This window comes from Megalops cyprinoides, chromosome 15 (assembly GCF_013368585.1).
Source record: "Megalops cyprinoides isolate fMegCyp1 chromosome 15, fMegCyp1.pri, whole genome shotgun sequence".
NCBI classification, from domain to species: Eukaryota; Metazoa; Chordata; class Actinopteri; order Elopiformes; family Megalopidae; genus Megalops; species Megalops cyprinoides.
The window spans coordinates 305,521-325,482 of NC_050597.1; the positions used below are offsets into that span (position 1 = coordinate 305,521).

At 43.1% G+C, this 19,962-nt stretch overlaps 1 protein-coding gene across 3 annotated transcripts in view; it reads left to right on the forward strand.

The window, feature by feature from the left end:
• LOC118789772 (regulator of G-protein signaling 7) overlaps positions 1-19,962 on the forward strand; it is a 58,168-nt gene that overhangs the window by 30,599 nt on the left and 7,607 nt on the right. For all 3 annotated transcript variants that reach the window (XM_036546372.1, XM_036546374.1, XM_036546373.1), the window contains exons 3-9: positions 1,612-1,708; positions 5,014-5,064; positions 9,329-9,435; positions 10,999-11,050; positions 17,373-17,437; positions 17,747-17,823; positions 18,704-18,785. In XM_036546372.1, the coding sequence (XP_036402265.1) occupies positions 1,612-1,708; positions 5,014-5,064; positions 9,329-9,435; positions 10,999-11,050; positions 17,373-17,437; positions 17,747-17,823; positions 18,704-18,785 (531 nt within the window). The remainder of the gene's footprint in view (positions 1-1,611; positions 1,709-5,013; positions 5,065-9,328; positions 9,436-10,998; positions 11,051-17,372; positions 17,438-17,746; positions 17,824-18,703; positions 18,786-19,962) is intronic.

A 19,962-nucleotide genomic window follows, 5' to 3' on the forward strand; every position in this document is an offset into this window, starting at 1 on the left:
TGCCTCTGTGCTCTGTGTTGGTTTTGCTGCCTCTGTGTTGGTTTTGCTGCCTCTGTGTTGGTTTTGCTGCCTCTGTGCTCTGTGTTGGTTTTGCTGCCTCTGTGTTGGTTTTGCTGCCTCTGTGCTCTGTGTTGGTTTTGCTGCCTCTGTGTTGGTTTTGCTGCCTCTGTGCTCTGTGTTGGTTTTGCTGCCTCTGTGCTCTGTGTTGGTTTTGCTGCCTCTGTGTTGGTTTTGCTGCCTCTGTGTTGGTTTTGCTGCCTCTGTGCTCTGTGTTGGTTTTGCTGCCTCTGTGCTGGTTTTGCTGCCTCTGTGCTCTGTGTTGGTTTTGCTGCCTCTGTGCTCTGTGTTGGTTTTGCTGCCTCTGTGTTGGTTTTGCTGCCTCTGTGCTGGTTTTGCTGCCTCTGTGTTGGTTTTGCTCTGAAGTCATGTTTGATCCTGAGTTTCTGTGAGATCTCAAGTCCCTGGAATCACCACTCTAAAATCGTTTAGTATAAAAGTGTGTGGCCCTGCGTCTTGACTGAATCGTCTGGTGTTTGCGTTCTTACGATTAAAATATTAATTGGTTAAATCTGTCATTATGTCTGTGGTCTCCTGTGTTTTTAAAATAGGTTGAGATTTGAAAATCCTCTAGTGTGCACCAGGCATTAAGCAGATAGTGAAAATATTCTTCCATCCACATTTCAGTGATGCTGTGGGAATGTACCACATTGGCAAGCCTGGGTGTGTTTTATAAAGGAGGAATTTAGCTTTCTCAGAACAACGGTTACAATTCAATGAGAGTGATGTTTGGAATATTACTAAGAACAGTTTATTGAATTCAAATCAACAGTGATTGAAACATATTACTGTGGAACATCAATTATAGGGTACTTTCAAGGAAAAGTGGCATGCTAGGCAATACATGTTTGATACAGTGTAATAAAGCTTGTTATAAAATATGTTATAAAGTTGAATGACTGCTGAGTTTCACATATTTTTAGAAAGTGCTTTTTCAGATGTTTGTAGACAAAGCATAAAACGTGCAGGTAAAACATGAAAAGCACCAATGACATCAGGACTGAAGCGTGAAAGCAGCTCTCTTTGGCAGATGCTGCAGTTTTCTGACCTCACACGCGGGCGTGTCTGAACCCGTGAGCTCTCGTCCCTGTTCCCTGGAGATGCTGCAGACTGCCAGGCAGATGAGGCAGAGGGTGTTCCTGGGAGCTCCTGATGTCCTCACTCACTCAGCGCACTCGGCTTTGAGCTTCCCCACTTACCGCAGTGGATCAATAGCACACACATGTTTTTGGCTAGTGGGGGAGGGGTAGGAGGGCCTGATGTTACTGGCGTCCTGCACTGACTGATGGGAGATTAATAGCACCCAAACAGGACAAAGGCTGTAGCAGTGCCCCTCCTCGGGCAGAAAACCTAATGCCAAACATTACATGTTTTCATTCAGGGAAAATGTTTTTCTTGAATACAAAACTTTGATAAATATTTCATCAAGTGCGAACCCAAATAAGATCTTCAGCCAGATTCAATAATTTTGAAATATAGATTCACATTAACAGAGGCATGTAAGGTGGCACGTAAGCTGATTTAACCTCGCACCCCTCGCTCTCTCTCTCTCAGATGGAAGAGGTAATCGCGCGCATGCAGGATGAAAAGAATGGGATTCCCATCCGCACAGTGAAAAGCTTCCTCTCCAAGATCCCCAGTGTGTTTTCAGGTAAGGCCGTGTCTCTCTGCTGCAGGGAGGGGGCAGTGGGGAGCACTCACATGCTTTTAACTGATCCAAGTGTTCTAAGGTCCGGCAATTACAGACAGGCAATGAGAAATCTCACGGGTCAAAACAGCTCTATTTTTTTAAAGAACAGCAGTAAGTCAAAGACCATCCATACGAGTTTAATACAGGAAGACTGTTAAATTTCACATTTGATAATTATATAAATAAAGCCCTTGCACTGATGCAACTTTAAAGTTTTTTGTTGTTGTTAAAGACAGAATGATTTTATTATGAACAGACAGGTGACATGCTGTTGTTTAGCCCATAATATGCTAATATCAGAATCCTTACAAAATGTCAGTGGCCAAGAGAGGGTTTATCTTGTTTGGACACAAGCCTGGCTGAGGTTAGATTAGTTTTTGCAGCTTGAAAGAAATAGAGAGAAAGAGAGGAAGAAAGAGAGAGAAGTCCCAGCTTGAAGGCTGAGAGGAATAGACACTCCTGCTGACGTGCAGAGAGACTGTGTGTTCTGCCACACGGCTCGGCCTCATTCTCTGAGGAGAGGGTTCCCTGCCAAATATGCCGCCAGTTTAACTAGTTTTATACCTCGGTTTCAACAAACCGCTGATCATGGGCATACTTCACTGCAATCATGTTCCATTCTTTTTACTGGACATAGTAACAGTTAATTAAGCATTTTCTACTGCCTACCAAGTTATGTAATATAATATCTTATATAACTGTATCTGATACACGACAATGAGAAGGTACATATCTCTGAAGCACCACTTTGCACTTCCACTTGAAATATTTATTATTTGATCACAGTGTGAAGTTAGCAAAGAGCTGCTTTAGAGATTTCATTGTGAGGCTGGCAAAGGAGAGAAATTTTAGGTTGAAGCCAGCAAAGAGCTGCATCAGGAGTGCGTCAGGTCAGCAGTGTGGTGTAATGGCGAGCAGCAGGACTCCTCACTGAGAGGTTTCTGGTTCATTTCCTTGCTGGGGCACTACTGTTGTAACCTTGGGAAGGGTCCCAACCTACAATTGCCCCAGTAAATGTCCAGCTGTATAAATGGATAAAATTGTAAGTCCCTCTGGACAAGAGCTTCTCCTCATGACAGTAATGAAGTGTAATTTATCAGTATGAGGCCACATTAGCGACTGGATGTCTCGGAGAGTTCATGTCATAGTTTTGTGTGTAAATGTGGGAGGCGCCCAGGCTGCTCCTGTGCGGCTGAGCCAGGCCATGTCACACGGCCGCTCTGTCTGCAGATGCCCTACTGCCTGCCTCTCTGAGGGAACTGATTACATCCATTAACAGTATATCAGTCATAAATAAGATTTCCTTTTTACTCTGCAATAAGATTTTGATGATTAGGTGATTTTGTTGTTTCTTAAGTAAACTACCAATATCTCATCACAAACTGTGTCTTTGTTTCCACAATAGGAAACACAAAATGCACATTTATGCCATTTTGGCCTTTTATGAGGCCTTAAATGTAATTGAGTTAATCAGCACCTTCCTACCTGATGCCCGTCAGGCCGTGTGACCCTGCCAGACCGCTGCGCTGCAGCCCCCTAATGGTGGATCGAGCTCCTTGTTACCATTAGAGCAGCTGAATCACACGCAGTCTTCCAGCACAGACTTCTCCAGCTACGCCAGGCTCCTCACAGGAGGACCTCTCCCCATCCTGTCCTGAGCATGGTCAGATGGTCAGATGAAGACTCAGCACTGCAAAGGAAAGTGTTGTTGGATTGTTCCTGTTTCAGCACTGCTGTTTGTGCTGTTTTTTAGCTGGTGTTGGCATGCGCTGAAGTCGCTGTGCAGAAGAGCATCTGCAAAGTGAATAAATGTACAGCGCATCACTGCCCTGCAGTTCGCCTGACTCACACCCTACAGTGCTCAGTGTGGGATGTGTCGTGCCTGTCCGTCGTGCCCAGCTCTGGGTGATCTGTGCTCCTGAAGGAGAGACACGGAGGCTACAGCAATAATTATCATTATGATTATCATTGATTAATCGGTGTGGGAACAGCTGCAGTGTGTAATGAAACAGTGACAGTTTGTGTTCCTTTCATCACCTGTTTTTAACTAATGAACTGCAAAGTTCAGTGCCTCTCAAAATAAATATAAAACAGCATGATGTTATTTATTATGTTCTCTTTTCACCTTATTATAATGGAATGGTTTTCATCCAACATTTGTATAATAATTCATTTTTTTTTTACTAGTGCTCAGCATGGTTAAATTAGGAGACAAATCAAACTCTTCATGGATCTTAGCAACCACACAGTAATTCTGATTTGGGCATTTCCAAATGTTAAACAAACCTAGCGTTTCCCCTTGAGCTTTCTGTTGCTGTAGAAAATGTTCTCTGATCTGCAGAGAAAGTTTTGTGCTGGTGCTGAGAGTGGATCAGATGGCGTGGTAATGAAGCTAATCCGTGATGGTTTTCAGCTGTGTGTGCGCTGCTCACTGCTGCATTTGAAAGCCCTGTTAAATCCATTCTCTTAATCCTGCAGCTTTGGCAGCCTCTCTCTTAACGTCCTCCAGATCTGATACTTAAGAGCTGCTGCTGGACTCAGCAAGAGCCATCACTCTGCATATGAGCCATCACTCTGCATATGAGCCATTATTCTGCGTATGAACCATCACTCTGCATATGAACCATTATTCTGCATATGAACCATCACTCTGCATATGAACCATCACTCTGCATATGAGCCATTATTCTGCATATGAACCATCACTCTGCATATGAACCATTATTCTGCATATGAGCCATCATTCTGCATATGAGCCCAGCCTGGATGAGCAGCTGGGTCTGTCCCTCCCTGTGAGGTGTGACAGGAGCCCCATACAGCAGGTGCAGGGAGGGAGAATCTCCCTCACAGCCCTGCTCACAGGTCCTTACCATGGTACATATTCAGTCATTTCAGATGAATTAACACTACTTCATAATTCATCAAAGTATGTAAACACTCAGCGTGTTTGAATTCAACACTGAAATGTAAATAGAAGTCACAATCACTTTCTGGCAAGGAGATGTTTGTAAGGTGATACTGTGGACATTCTGCTGTGATTTTAGTCATGAAAATATAATGACAGGGGTGGGTGGTTTCAAATCACACCATTAAAAATATCCAATTTGCGTAGGTGGGCCTTTAGCTACCCACATATTTCAACTTGTAGATAATTTGCATCTAATCAAAAAGCCTCTTTTGGTTTTTCCAATCATTTGCATATATTACAAAAAGGGTGCAAATATGTATCTGTCTCTGGATATTTAATTTGTTCTTCTTTTTTCCAGGTTCTGACATTGTACAATGGCTGATCAAAAACCTAGATATCGAAGATCCAGGTAACTTTTTATTGAAGTCTTGCTTTTGCTGTTGATATTTTACATTATGCCTTAAATGTGATTATCCGGACTGACACAGGATTAATCTTTGGCTGAAGATGCACACGGCTGTATGCAGCTGCACAGTTCATCTGGGAACGATGCTGCTGACAGCTTTTCATGGTTTGATTTTATTGCAGTTGCCATTAATACAATGCTGTAAATGTCTCAGGAACATTGCAAATACATTTAATTTTGATACTCATTTTGAACATTTTGAAATCAGCAGGACAGTGGATTTTGAATGAAGTGTTTTTGGACATATAGATATTTTTTGCATAGATCTTCAGTATAGATCTTTGTATAGATTTTCACTGGGAGAGTCAGAGTCCGAGAGGCAAACTCATGTTTTAACATTGAAGTTAAAAAAACTCAGTTTTACTTTTAAATCTGAACATTTCCTCAGGCTGTGCATACAGTAAGCTTCACATGCATCAGCCTGAGGTCAAACTGGAGACAGGTCTGTGCTGCGGGGTCAAAGGTTACACTGGAGACAGGTCTGTGCTGCAGGGTCAAAGGTCATGCTGGAGACAGGTCTGTGCTGTCAGAGGTCACACTGACCAACATTGTGAGCTGGGACTGTGCTCATGCCACAGGTGTCTCTTTCTTTCTGTGTCACATAAGGCCGCAGAGAGCTGTGTCTGTGGCACATGAGGCCGCAGAGAGCTGTGTCTGTGGCACATGAGGCCTCAGAGAGCTGTGTCTCTGGCACATGAGGCCGCAGAGAGCTGTGTCTCTGGCACATGATCTGATGCCCTTCAGCAGCTCTTTGCATTTCCTCACAGCAGAGTCTAGGCTTCTCCCTCCTGTTTAGCAGCAGGTGTTTTCTGTAAGCGCAGAAGCTAGCGCGTAAGGTGGGACCTCCTATATTGCGGGTAAATTAATGTTATTATGAATGCGGTCGGCTGGGCTGTGCTGGGATCAGTCTGGTCAGAGTGAAACTCTGTGTGTCCTGGCTGTGGACTGAGCAGAGGTCAGATTTATGCTGCAGGGCCTGTTTGATAAAGGGCCTCCTCACCAAGCACCTCCTCACTGAGAGCCTCCTCACCAAGCACCTCCTCAGTAAGCACCTCCTCAGTAAGCACCTCCTCAGTAAGCACTCACTGATGGTCTCTGCTTGGAGCTGGCAGCAGCACACAGACTCATCCAAAGACAGCAGAAAACTGTGCCTCTCTGCAGCAAGAGACGACTGACTTCAAAAGAACACCTGTGTGTTATACACCTGCTGTGGAAGATTTTGAATCACTGAAGCTCATTGGATATATTTTTTGGGTATCTTTAGTGTGAGAAGTTGTTGATTGCCTGTAGGACAGTATTTATGTCATGGTTCCTCTGTGTGTAACGTACTGCTGTTTGCCCTGACACTGCTGACAGACAGAATGAACAGCTGTAGGAGGAAATCAGTTCAGTTCAGTACTGAAGGTCGAAAATGTTCCAGGGAGAGTTCTTCCACTCTCTCTTAAACTGATTGCTGTTGTATTTCACAGCAGAATAAGATTAGAAGTGATCATTATACCCTTTATGATTTGAGAGTATAAATTACACAGATTGCTGGTGGAGGCGTTTTCACCCTGAAGACTGTGGGGTTTAATCAGCTCGTAATCACCTTGACAGAGGTCCATTAACACTCCAGCAAAACACTTAATTAACAGGAAGGATATTTGCATGAAGGCTGTTTTTCTCTGGACTGTACTGACGATATAATAGGTGTGTTTAATGTTTAGAGATATCTTTGTACAGGCACTGTCATTATGGGGTGGCCCTGGTTTTTACAGAATTCATCTCACTATACACACATGGAACACAAGAATGCCAACATCTGTTGTTAGGGGTAGCCATAACAATGTTATGGAGAGACTGTGGCGATATGACCTGCAGGCAGCCTGTGTGGAGGGAGCGTGAGCTGTGCATCATTAGCATGGCTGCGCTTCCTGCTGCAGAGGGCAGAGGTGGCTAATGCGGCTATGCTAACACAGCTATGGTAACACAGCTACGCTAACGCGGCTATGCTAACGCGGCTATGCCAATGCGGCCACACTGGTCCCTGCATGCGCGTTAGTGTGACACATTGTCACTGCCAGAACTTCAGGCCTGTCCCTGGCCCAACCCTACTGTGGTGCTAGCATTACAAATTACATTATTTGAATGTGTGGGCAATCACAGCAGAGACCAGGAGGGTCAGGTATCTTTTCTCTGCAGCAAAATAATAAATTGGAGATATTTGCCTGGAGACGTGGGCATTTGCCTTCCACACAGGGGATTCGTCAGTGTCTCCATGTCTTCAGCCTGGCTGCCAGCAGCTGAGACCGATAAATTAGCCACCAGGTGCTGTCACCACTGGTACTTCTAAATGTCTCCTAATTCTTCCTCAGAAGTTCCCGTTCCCAAAACTTTTTGAAGGTCAGCCTTGGAAAGCACAGCTCCAGGCTTTGGGCTTTTCGCTAACACAATCTGAAAGACAGGGTGTGATGGGATCAGAGCCAAAACTTCACGGTTTAATCTGCAGCCTGACGTTCAGGCAGTTCAGTGTTCATAATCATGATAATTTTATCCCAGACTCTCCAAATCCTCTGTCAGAGACACAGCTTTGAGCTTTTAACAGCTCTTTCCCGCTCTACATTTCCATGAGCACAGTCCCCTCCTGTGTCCCCTGTATAACTCAGGGAACCCTGTGGCAGTGCCGGAGCTGAATTCTTGTGGTCCCTGATGTTATTGCTGTTGTTGTGGACCCCATGGTGAGCTCCCACTGGCTCTCCCACTGTCATGGTGGTACTAATAATCTCACACATACACACACACACACCCACACACACACGCACACCCGCACATGTACACGCGCACACGCACACACACGCATACACATGTGCACACACACGACCTGTCTGCTGTAAGACTGTGCCATGTGACTGGTTTCTAGAATATACTGTAAATGAGTAATGACTAAGGGATTACAAGTTTCAATTGTATCCTAACTACATGCATACATGCACACAGACACAGTCTTGTCCTCTTAGTAAGCCTTACCCCATTGGTCAGGTTCTTAGTAAGCCTTACCCTGTTGGTTAGGTTCTTAGTAAGCCTTACCCCATTGTTCAGGTTCTTAGTAAGCCTGACCCCATTGGTCAGGTTCTGGTTGGCAGTCCAGGAGCTGAACAAGAGGCTGATCCAAGAGGTTCACATCCACACAGTGAGAGAGGAAGGCAGGCTGAAGCATTTTTTTCGGGGTGTAACCATGTGACCAGCACTCATGGGGATCACATGATGATATTAAACATATGCAATATTAAGCATATTATAAGCTATATTGTAATACAATGTGTGTGTGTGTGTGTGTGTAAAACATTCATAAAATCAATCTTCATAATCTATTCAACCACTCAGGCAAAACAGCATTGAAAGGCAGATTTATTTTCATTAAATATGAAAGCTGAGAGCTGCAGCCATAAAGAATATATAAGGGTGCAGGATGCTGGGGTGACCGCAGTGCTCATGTTTCTCCTAAATTACCTTTCATTTATGGCATCATCTACCACATTATCCTGGCTCTTCAGCTGTGCTCCACTGAGTGAAAAACTCTGACTGCCATTCTTCCTCATCTGGGGTTCCAAAGCAGATGAGAAGATTCACAAGTGGAAATTTAAATGCAGAACAACAAAGACTCCAACTCAACTTCAATCAAAGCACAGCAAACTGCCAATGAGTAGCTTTGCAGTCTGTCTTCATCCTCATGGTAGTCTTGGGTTTTGACAGTGCCGCTGGTGGCTTTGCAGCAGAGCTGTGGCTGAGATCACTGATGCTCTGGCCAATGCCGTGCAAGCCGCTCAGATACTGCCCCATTTTAACTGGCTGTTTGCAGAAGCTCCATCTGCCTGGGCGTTTCCACAATCATTATGTTACACCTCGCCCTGTGACTCTACAGCATTTTAATAGAGCTGTTCTTAAGCATACCTGTACTTTAAAATATCATATTTCAGAGATTACTCTCCATAAGAGCACACCAACAGAAAATCATTAGTTATAATTTAACGTTATTTGAATCATATCTAAATATTATGTTCAACTGCCATTGTAAAGAACTTTGTGTGCTGTAGTGTTGCTGAGATGCACAGTCGAATTCTAAAATCACACTTTAAGGATATAAATGTATTCCAGTTCTTATGAGCCCTGCTGTGATGTGGCTGTGGTGCTGTGTGTCAGGGTGTTGTTGCTGTTTGCTGTGCTGCAGTTGAGGCCCTCCACATGGGAACCTTGATGGCGGCGCACGGATACTTCTTCCCCATCTCAGACCACGTCCTGACGCTAAAGGATGACAGCACATTCTACAGGTTTCAGGTAAGAGTAGGTGGTCTGTTGATCATGTGATCTGCATCTGAATATCAGCCGATAGCCTTCCCAAACCAGCTGCAGGCAGCAGGACAGATGAGATGAAATTTCTAGAAGACAGATATTATCATTGTTGTCTGTTCTTACCTGCTTTTTGTCACAAATCTCTCTCCCTCTTGCACATGATCACAACATAAAACTCTTTTATAAAAAATTGGGTAAGCAAATTTGTACCTCTGACCACACTGTTCAGCTATTTCCCCATTTCCCACTATGGCTGAACACAGTCAGTGCCAGAGTCTGTACGGCCCAGTCAGAGCTTCAGCGGTCTGAGCCTCAGGGCACACAGTGGTGTCACAGCAGCTGCCATCGGGGAGAGTGATGGATGGTTTATCAGTCAGACCCAGCTCCCTGAGTCCTCAGAGGGGGAGGGGCATGAAGGATGACCCTATCAGGAGTGAAGGGCTGAGGGTGCAGACACTGTGCATTGTGGGAATCAAGCCTGTGTCTCCACAAACTTGCACTGTGGAGACTGAGTATGTAATAACAATGATAGTAATAATACTGTATATTACAAGATGTAGAATACAATGGCAACTTATCCACCTCATTGTGTGTGTTTCTGTAAGGCATGTGTGTCTTTTGTCATTTTGTGAATTGCTACTGTAACACTGGAATTTCCCCTTGGGGATAAATAAAGTGCTCTATCTATCTATCTATCTATCTATCTATCTATCTAACGAATGCAAAGATTGAATAATAAAACAAATAAGTACCAAGTACAGTGTACATACTGCACAAATCCCTATAGAACATGTTATTGCACATAATCAAACATTCTGTTGTGCAGAGTTAATAATTCATCTATATGTATTTTTGCCTCATTTTAATTCACAGATTTTTGGTGCCAGCTTTTACAGGATATGGGGAAGATTAAGCATCTGTGCACTGACCATATTTGAAATGTCAGATTATATTAGTATAACGTTACTGCTGTAACTCAGAGCACATCATGAAAACCCTTTCTGGGTTCTTGGAACCTGCAAGGCTTCAGGCAGATTCTAAATTAATATCTCTGCATATTTATATCTCTTGGCAAGAACAGAAGTATCAAACAGACTGCATTCAGGAGGTCAGATCCACCAAACGGAGATATCATTTCCCTTTGCATTATTACAGAGGCCTCTAACACAGTATGCTTACTGGACCTGATTACTGCATTTGTGTAGGAGTCTCTCTAAAGACTGCATCTGCTGGGATAGGAACTGCGATCTCTCAGTTACAGCCAAAAGATTGTCTACTCAAACGTTATTAGGTTAATATTGTCTTCATTCATCATCTTAAAATAATGGAGGAGCTTGAAATTGCTTTCTGATGATAAATCCATTTCCATCATGCACTGCTGTTGTAAAACTGTACAGTAATCAGCTGCTGTCATGCAGCAGTCTTCCACACACCTGAGCTTCCACATCTCTTGACCTGAACTCAGAGCTGAAGTCCGAAAACAGACACAGTATTACACTGCATCCTGTTCAGCTTCATTCTGCTTTGGGCTGCTCTGTTTCCTTCTAGACTCCATACTTCTGGCCATCAAACTGCTGGGAACCAGAGAACACCGACTATGGTGAGTAAAGGCTCTTTCTGGTATTGCTATAGACTCTACAGGTGTGTGTGTTCAGGGTTTTTTGTTCAGCATGACTCACTATTTTCATTACAAAATATCCATTGGTCTTCTGTGTTACTCCGTGATTATGCATTAGTTCAAACAAGCTGTTTAACCCTTTTTGCAGCCATTGCTCTTTTAATAAAAGAGCACGCATTTATGGCATCAGATTTTAATTGCAATTGTTTTTTATTGACAACAAAGCCCAGTGATTTGTTTTGAGTGGTGAGCAGGGCTTACCTCGCACAGCTGTCTCCCAGGATGGCCTGCCCCAGAACACACCACATTCACGCCACAGCGTCTCTCCTCCTGAAAATTAAAGGAGCACAGCTGTGTCAATAAACATATTAATGATGCTTTGGTGTAAGAAGCTGGTGCTTGGAAGAGCCAATGAAAAACTCAGAAACACAAATTACCCAGTTATTTTTATTGCTCTCTTAAAATTCAGCAGCAATGGGTTTTCACAACATGGTCTTCTGCCAGCAAACCCCTCTCAACCAAAACATCATTACACCAATAAATCATTACTGTTTTTTTCTTTTATTGACTAGGTGTGCTCATTTGTTTTATCTTTGTTGCAGATTTTTAGCACTGTGATGGGTCTTTACTGCAATTCAGTGATAAGAGTTATTGTTATAGGGGTTATTAGGTGCATATTTTGGTGTCGCGGAAAGTGCCCCCTTGTACAAGGGCAGTCCACATGACAGTGTCTGAGGAATGTCCTGCACTGAATAAAGGGGCATAAACAGTTTCTTCCCTTCAGTACCAGTGGCTCCCACCAGCAGACAATCAATAGTAAACTAGTAGTAATACTGTGCTGACATGCATCTGAGGTCAGTGTTAATATGAATCTTCTACAGTCATCACCCACAGTGTTGAGACAAGACTGTGACTGGCTCCCATTAACTCTCATGTTTCTCATTTTTGGCATGTAAAGGTGTGTACTCCTGTGCCATTTCACCACCTGAAACTGCCAACATGAATCAAAATTTAAATGCATTTTGAGATGTTGTATTTTATGAATGATACATTAGTGAATATCATTAGTATGAAGGTCAAACATTACTTGAGAACACACCAGAATTTTATGCATTTTATGATCATTCAGAAATTAGCATTTATCAAAGTGGCAAAGTCTCACCCAGCTGCAGCTGCTACCTGTCTGTCTGTCGGCTGAGGACCCCTCCCTAACGTGGCACCACTTTTACTGAAACCCAGGCTGAGGACCCCTCCCTAACGTGGCACCACTTTTACTGAAACCCAGGCTGAGGACCCCTCCCTAACGTGGTACCACTTTTACTGAAACCCAGTTTAGAAAAGCATCACAAATCAGGAGGGTGTGTTGAGGTGTTAAGATTGTTTTCATTTGGTTCACTCTGCTAATTTCTGATAAACAGAATAAGTGGATAAGTCTCCTCTACATTCTTTGATCAAATGAGTGCCGCACCAAACAATCACAAAATTTGTGACTTTTTAGCCTTACCTGTGAAACTGTAAGTATTTTTGACATTGTGGAGTGATAGTGGATCTGCTGAAGTAAGCGGTCATGTATTTGGATGGGTAGGTCCCCTAAGGCCCCATTCATTCTTTGGACTCTTATCACATTTCACTTGGTAATTAAAACTTAGACTTCAAATGTTACAAATTGAACATGCAGGGTAAAGTATGAATCTTGTAATGGTCCCTTCTCATGAGCACAGTAGGCTAAGATTTTAAGGGCCTGTTAAACAACAGTAAAAGACATATTTTGGGATGATAGGTTTACTATTCAATAAAACAATAAGCTGTGCTTTATTAGATGGTACAGTTGCACCAGCTGTGTTATGACAGTGTAAATAGACCCTTATGCAATAGGAACATGAAGTGATATAAAGTGTGAACACTGTGTTTTTGTAATAAGTCATTTCATTACCTTCTGGGAGGTTCTGTCTGAAAGGAGTGTCTGTGTGAGGATTTGCTCTTCTGCAGCCTTCCAGTTGCTACGGTAACTGCAGCTGCTGGCTGAAACGCCGTTTCCACACTGTGAGCCGCTCTGTAAAACGCTGTGCTGCACAGGGCACGCCAGGTGGGACGTTCCTGTAACATGCAGAATGTGCTCATCCTCTGACAAGATGGACACACATCATTAAACAAACTACCTGAGTCAACTAATTGATCAATTATCTCTCAGGTGTTTTTAGCTGAAATGGGTGCAGCCTGTTTGTCAGTTGTTGAATAAACTGATTGGACAGGTAACTGTACCTGCAACTTATTTATGGGAAATATTCCTGACTGGGGTGACTTCAGAATTACACAAAATAATAAACTTCATAAAAATAGCAGTAGTAGAAGTAAAAGTAGAAATAATTATTATAATTATGTGATCATTACAATCAGGACTTCAGACCCCTGTACTAGTCAGAGGCTCGGAAAGCCACAGTAGCTGCTCTTGGTTAAAGACAGAATCAGAGAATCGCCAAGGCCTCTAATGAGTCAGAAAGTATCAATAGCAGCTCTTTGCAGGCCTGGATAAAAAGCAGCTATTCACATTAAAAGCGCATGATGCAATCTACAGCAACGCTGTGATGTGCCTGCACCCTCTCCCTGACTGCAGCAAACGGCTGTAGCCCTGGGTCCTGCGGGAACAGGGTGTCCTTGGGGCCTGTCTGTGAAAGACACTCTGCGGCTTGTAAATTTCACCAGCGCAGGAGGAAGGGCCTCCTATTCTCCACTAACATTGGTTATAAACCCTTTTCCTTTATGATTAGATCATTGTGGAACATTGTGCTTAAATGAGAAATGAGGTGTGGAATGCCTGAGGTACAGTATGGAAGTGTTTGTGCTTTAATGTTTACCACTTCAGCATGGTTAGAATGTGCAATGCTTTTCTGTCTCCTGAAAGATGTTTGCTTTAACAGGGTCAGCGTTTAAGGAAGAGTTAAGCAGCTTGTCTGCTCTTACAGCAGGACACACACAAGCCTTCTGCAGTAACGGCTCACTCACTCCTCCAGACACCTTCCTCTGACACTCAGATGGTGTTGCATGATGTCACTGCATGTCATGTGCATCTCAGATATGCCTCATACGAGAATAATCTTCCATATATAATACAGCACGTATGTATACATATGCATGCAATCTGTTGTGTGGAAGTAAATTGACAGGCTGAAGCTGCTGATTGATGGTTGTGCTGCTTCAATAATCCGCGTTCTGTCTTTGGTTTGTCAGACACAGATGAGCCAGTTGTCTCTGTCTGTAAGAAGGATTTCTGCTACAAGCTCAGTGGCAGTCGTGAGGCTGATGGTCTGACTGTGAGCTCAGAGGACACCAGTTAGCAGACTCTTCTCACCAAGACAGGCTGTAAATGAGAAGATGTGAACTACTGTACAACAGTGGTGTGAAGGGGATAAAGGAAGAAAGTATTACCTTGATCTTGTTTCTAATAGCCCATTTCCTCCCAATGACATCTCTGCAGAAATATACATTATCTGCATTAAATAGAATCAATTGTTATAATGCTTCATTTAATGGTATGAAGGGACAACAATAAGCTATGATAAAGACAAGCTTTTCCCCTTTGCTCTCCAAAAACACACTCTCTTCTAAAATACCTTATTGTATATTAATTATTTCACTATACTCAGAAACAACTTTGTCTCACTAGTATATCATTTTCTTGGTGCAGTGTGGTGGTGAAGTAGTGTCTAGTACCTTGTACAGATGTTATATCCTTGTTCTTGAAGGGAGTGATTTGTTCTCTGTAAGGTATTGCATTTTGAAACCATGTAAGACACTCGGAAGGGCTATCAGTGAAATCAATAAAAGAGGTTACAGGGATGCACACATCCTTCAAACCAAGCTGAGTCTGACCTGCAGTAAACCCAGAGGGGCAAAGCGTGGAAAACCAGGCAAATCAAACCGAATAAATGCTGGAAAAAAACTGTTTAAAAATGATTTTATGCACATCCTCAGACAACAGTATTTATAAAAGCATTTTACACACATCTGCATACTAATAGGTATGATTCTGGTTCCTGATTGTCACTTCAAAAAGTCCCCAGTGATTTTGTTGTATGTTGAAAAAAATACTGAACCCAACTCTCCACCCAGCTGCAACAAATAATTTGGCAAGCACATGTCAGTTACCGACCACGGCAGACATTGTGCTTACTGAAGAAAAAAAGGAGTCCAATTCCAGAAAAATTGAGATTTTTCATTGCTTGTATTGCGCTCTTGGTATTGAGTACCCTTCAGTTATGTTTGACATACTGGTGCCCTTATGTTGCTGATACAACTTCATACTGTATGCTCAGGAAAACAGAAACAATAGATGATGCTACTTGGGAATCAAGAAATGCTTGTCTTTCACTGATGTAACATTGATTTAAGTGAGGCCAAATTATCTGTCTGCAGTTAGCTAGCTACTGAATTGACACACTCCATGCAAGACCCATGCAGTAAAATTAGATTTAAACTAAAACAAGTAATTTGACAATCGGCCAGAAACGATACCAGCTTACTAATATCTGTCTTCTTGCTATGAGATACCTTGTGTCTGTAGCATGTTACAGAATTGTTGTGATTAACATACATTTTACACTGACTTCTGTGTTTACCATCTTAAAATAAATAACTTTAGTGTCCGGGATATCTCTGATATCTGCATCTGTGCATATTTAACTGAGCTGGTGAAGTGTGTGATGAGCAGGATAGTGGGGGGGGGGAGGGCGTGTCCCCTCTCCTCCCCTTGTCCTAACTGGCAGCAGCACTGTAATTGGCTGCTGCTGCCTTTTAGTGACAAATTAAAGATGCACATCCTGACGAGCCAATCCATCATACATCTGCCCACCTGCTCACTCAATCCAATATCATTTATTTCATTTTTCATTTGCTCAAAAAGTCAAAGCTAAAATAACACTTTATTGAGCTTTCAGAAACGCGCACAGGGTAGGAAAGTGCTGTATTCAGGAGCTGTGCCTCTGCTTCAGTAGTGTGTGAATGTCTGGATTCAGCTCCCCAGTTTGATGTGAGCTGTTTAATTGTTTTTACATCATGCAGTTTCAGTGTGTTTGTGCCACAGTAGGCTTGCTATTAAAGTGAATTATTGCGGTGTCCCTCAGTTCTGGACCAGATGGACAACTGTATACATTGGTATTCTCACCAACTGGACCGAATTAATCTTGTTTGAGTGTGTTTTAATTGAGCACTGATCTGGACTTGACAGTTAACTGCTGTAAGTATGCTCTCATAGGAATATGCAGATAGAAGCATGTCACTGCTACCAAAAATGCCTCTTATTTTCAAACATCTGACCATGAAACAGGTGGAGGGCAGCATTATCAGTTCATTAAGCTTAATGATTTGTTTAATTGTGCTTAGCCCCTAATAAACTAATTAATCTTAATCAATTACCTTTGATGCATTGATTGCGGCTAACTGAAGAGGCACAGGTTAGCAAAAATGCTGAGAATGATTTTTATTGTTTCTTATTCAGATCCTTCTGTCTGGTCAGCATGGAAAGAGTTTTAGCTGCAGTCATGGAATATATGAGCCTTAATTGCTCACACACTCCCACAATGCCTTTTGGTGAAACTAGAAAGTATGAAGAGTTTCATGATCCAAGGGTGGCAAAAGTCTTATGTTGTAAGGTCCATATGAGAAGGTTTGATTTATGTGTTGTAACAAGCAGGATCCTTGCAGTACGGAAAGCCATGAATTTCAGTGTCATTCAATCATGAGACTAGAACTATATTTTCCCTGTGGAATTGTTTTGGTACACTTTGATTGCAAAAGTGTTTAGAAGGTCCCCCAAAGATGTGTTTCATGTTGGAAAAATTGTGATTTCTCACTCATTTCAGTCTCTCCAATGACAACTGTGTGTTTTTTGTGTAATTTCACAGTTTCAGTTTATCTCGAATATGGATGGAAAATAAACAAAACTCTGTTACTAGCGAAGTGTTTATGCAAACTTTAATCAGTTTACTTAACAGACAGTAATATTACATAAACTCTGCCAAACACAAGCTTGCTATGAATACATGACTCAGGTTAAGGAAACCTCCCAGATGGCCAGGGATTTTCAGAGATGCTGTTTCCAAATTAAATCCCTGTTCAATTTCACGCACTGACCTCATTAATATTCTTAATTTATGCCAATTCATATGCTGCTCTCAGTGTGTCCTGCTTCAGGTCATAGCTGTTTCCTTAACGGCCATTATGCTGAAACTGTGACCAGCCAAATGAGCCTGATGTCACTGATGTGGCTTCCAGGCAGTAACATTAACACTCATCTCTTTCATTTCAGCTGTTTACCTCTGCAAAAGAACAATGCAAAACAAAGCCCGACTGGAACTTGCCGATTATGAAGCCGTAAGATTCTCTCTCCATTCTGGAGTATGGAGTATGGAGTATGGAGTATGGTCAGTGCGCTCAGCCCCACCATACTCCATACTCTGTGCATACTCAATGCTGCATATCTATACTCCATGCCCTATACCCTGTATCTATACTCCATGCTACTGTATGTTCCATATTCAATACCCCATACCCCACACTGCATTTCCTACACCCCATATCTATACTCTGTACTATCCTCATATTTTTCTTTACCAAGCACTGTTTCATAAGAGCAGTAGATGTAGTGTGTGAGACTTCGTGCCTGATTGCTGTTTGTTGCAGGAGAGCTTAGCGAGACTGCAGAGGGCATTTGCTCGCAAGTGGGAGTTTATATTCATGCAAGCGGAAGCACAGGCAAAGTAAGTGCCGCTCATTTGGTCTATTCTAATTTAGTGCACAGAGTCCTGAGAGTTCCCCTGTGAGTGCACAGAGTCCTGAGAGTTCCCCTGTGAGTGCACAGAGTCCTGAGAGTTCCCCTGTGAGTGCACAGAGTCCTGAGAGTTCCCCTGTGAGTGCACAGAGTCCTGAGAGTTCCCCTGTGAGTGCACAGAGTCCTGAGAGTTCCCCTGTGAGTGCACAGAGTCCTGAGAGTTCCCCTGTGAGTGCACAGTCCTGAGAGTTCCCCTGTGAGTGCACAGAGTCCTGAGAGTTCCCCTGTGAGTGCACAGTCCTGAGAGTTCCCCTGTGAGTGCACAGAGTCCTGAGAGTTCCCCTGTGAGTGCACAGAGTCCTGAGAGTTCCCCTGTGAGTGCACAGAGTCCTGAGAGTTCCCCTGTGAGTGCACAGTCCTGAGAGTTCCCCTGTGAGTGCACAGAGTCCTGAGAGTTCCCCTGTGAGTGCACAGAGTCCTGAGAGTTCCCCTGTGAATGCACAGTCCTGAGAGTTCCCCTGTGAGTGCACAGAGTCCTGAGAGTCCCCCTGTGAATGCACAGTCCTGAGAGTTCCCCTGTGAGTGCACAGAGTCCTGAGAGTTCCCCTGTGAGTGCACAGTCCTGCATTGCACAGATATTCTCATGTTCTGAACAAGCATTTATGAGTCTGCAATGTTCTGCCAATTGTCATGCCAATGTGAGCTGTTCTCTGTAAGAGTTGGTTTATATCCTGTAGTCGATACAATAGATACTCAAAGGGGGAGAATGTAATTGCAGAATGTAACATCATTACTATCCTTTCTAAGATAGAGCACCTTATCAGCTATATAACATTGTTAATTGTATCATCTTCCTCATCTTCTTAAAGGGTTGACAAAAAGAGAGATAAAATTGAGAGGAAAATACTTGACAGTCAAGAAAGAGCATTTTGGGATGTGCACAGACCAGTGGTAAGTCATTCCATTGAAAGCTGACCAATGAGGTCAAAGCACAGTACATACCAGCGTGCAGATCTCGACTGCTCCACGAACACAGGGACATTTAGGAGACTGCCACATGCGCTGAGCATACTGATTCTCCATGGCATCACTCAAGAAATCTAGAAACTACAATGCATTAAAGATTGATTGCGAGCTCTATGGCATAATTATTTTAAGGTTATTTCAATAATTTAAAATTGTACAATATTTAGAAAGATATTATCATTTTCTGCAATGACTTTTCTGTGTTTCATTAGCAAATGAGACAATAATTTTACCACTGACTACATTGAACACGATGAAATGTAATGATGGTGAATGCTTGCTAGCAAACTATTCCAGACATGTTTTTAGCAGCGGCCCCGCATTTTCCATGATCACCATGGCAAGTACATGAGTTTGAGCGCTGTGACTTCATGGGCTCCTGCGGATGACTGGCCTTCTCTCTTTATCAGCACCCCAGAGGCAGGCTGCTGAAAGCTCTGCTCATTATGCTGTCTGAAAGCATGCGCTAATAGCACTTTACCTCGCTGCTGCTGCTCTCCAGAGGACAACATTGAGTCAGTCTTATGAGAGCGTCCCATTGTGGAAGCGTCTTTCACAGCGTCACAATCCCATATCAAGGGCTGCTGCTGCTCCTGGAGGGTAGTCTCCTTCTGCAGTCACACAGTCTTTCCAGAAGAAGCAGTTTCATTCATCAGTTTCCTGTGCTTGCAGCAGGTGTGAAATTCCAAGGCCTGCCGAGGTTTTTCACTCATTTCATGTCTATTGTCTCATGTTTACTGCTGCCAGTAGATTCTTTCTCTGTGATTTGTGAAAAATTAAAAAGCTTTCGTCTAATTATTTATGAAGATACTCTGCAATGTCAATTAACACCTCTAGAATCTATTAGCTATTGTCTAGACTAGTTAAGCAGTGTATCTGCAGAGTATAAATTGGCCTCTCGCGGTGATGGGTAGCCCTCTCAGAGGGGCGTGGGGGAGCCCCAGGCTGGGCTGGGAAAGCAGACCGGAGGCCTCAGGGGGTGCAGACACTGTCAGCACATGTGCAGATTTGGGGTACCTGAAATTGATGAGTGCAGGGAGGCAGGGCTTCTTGCTGTTTCCCACAATGCCGTGCTCTTCTCTGTCTGGGAGGCTTTCCATCT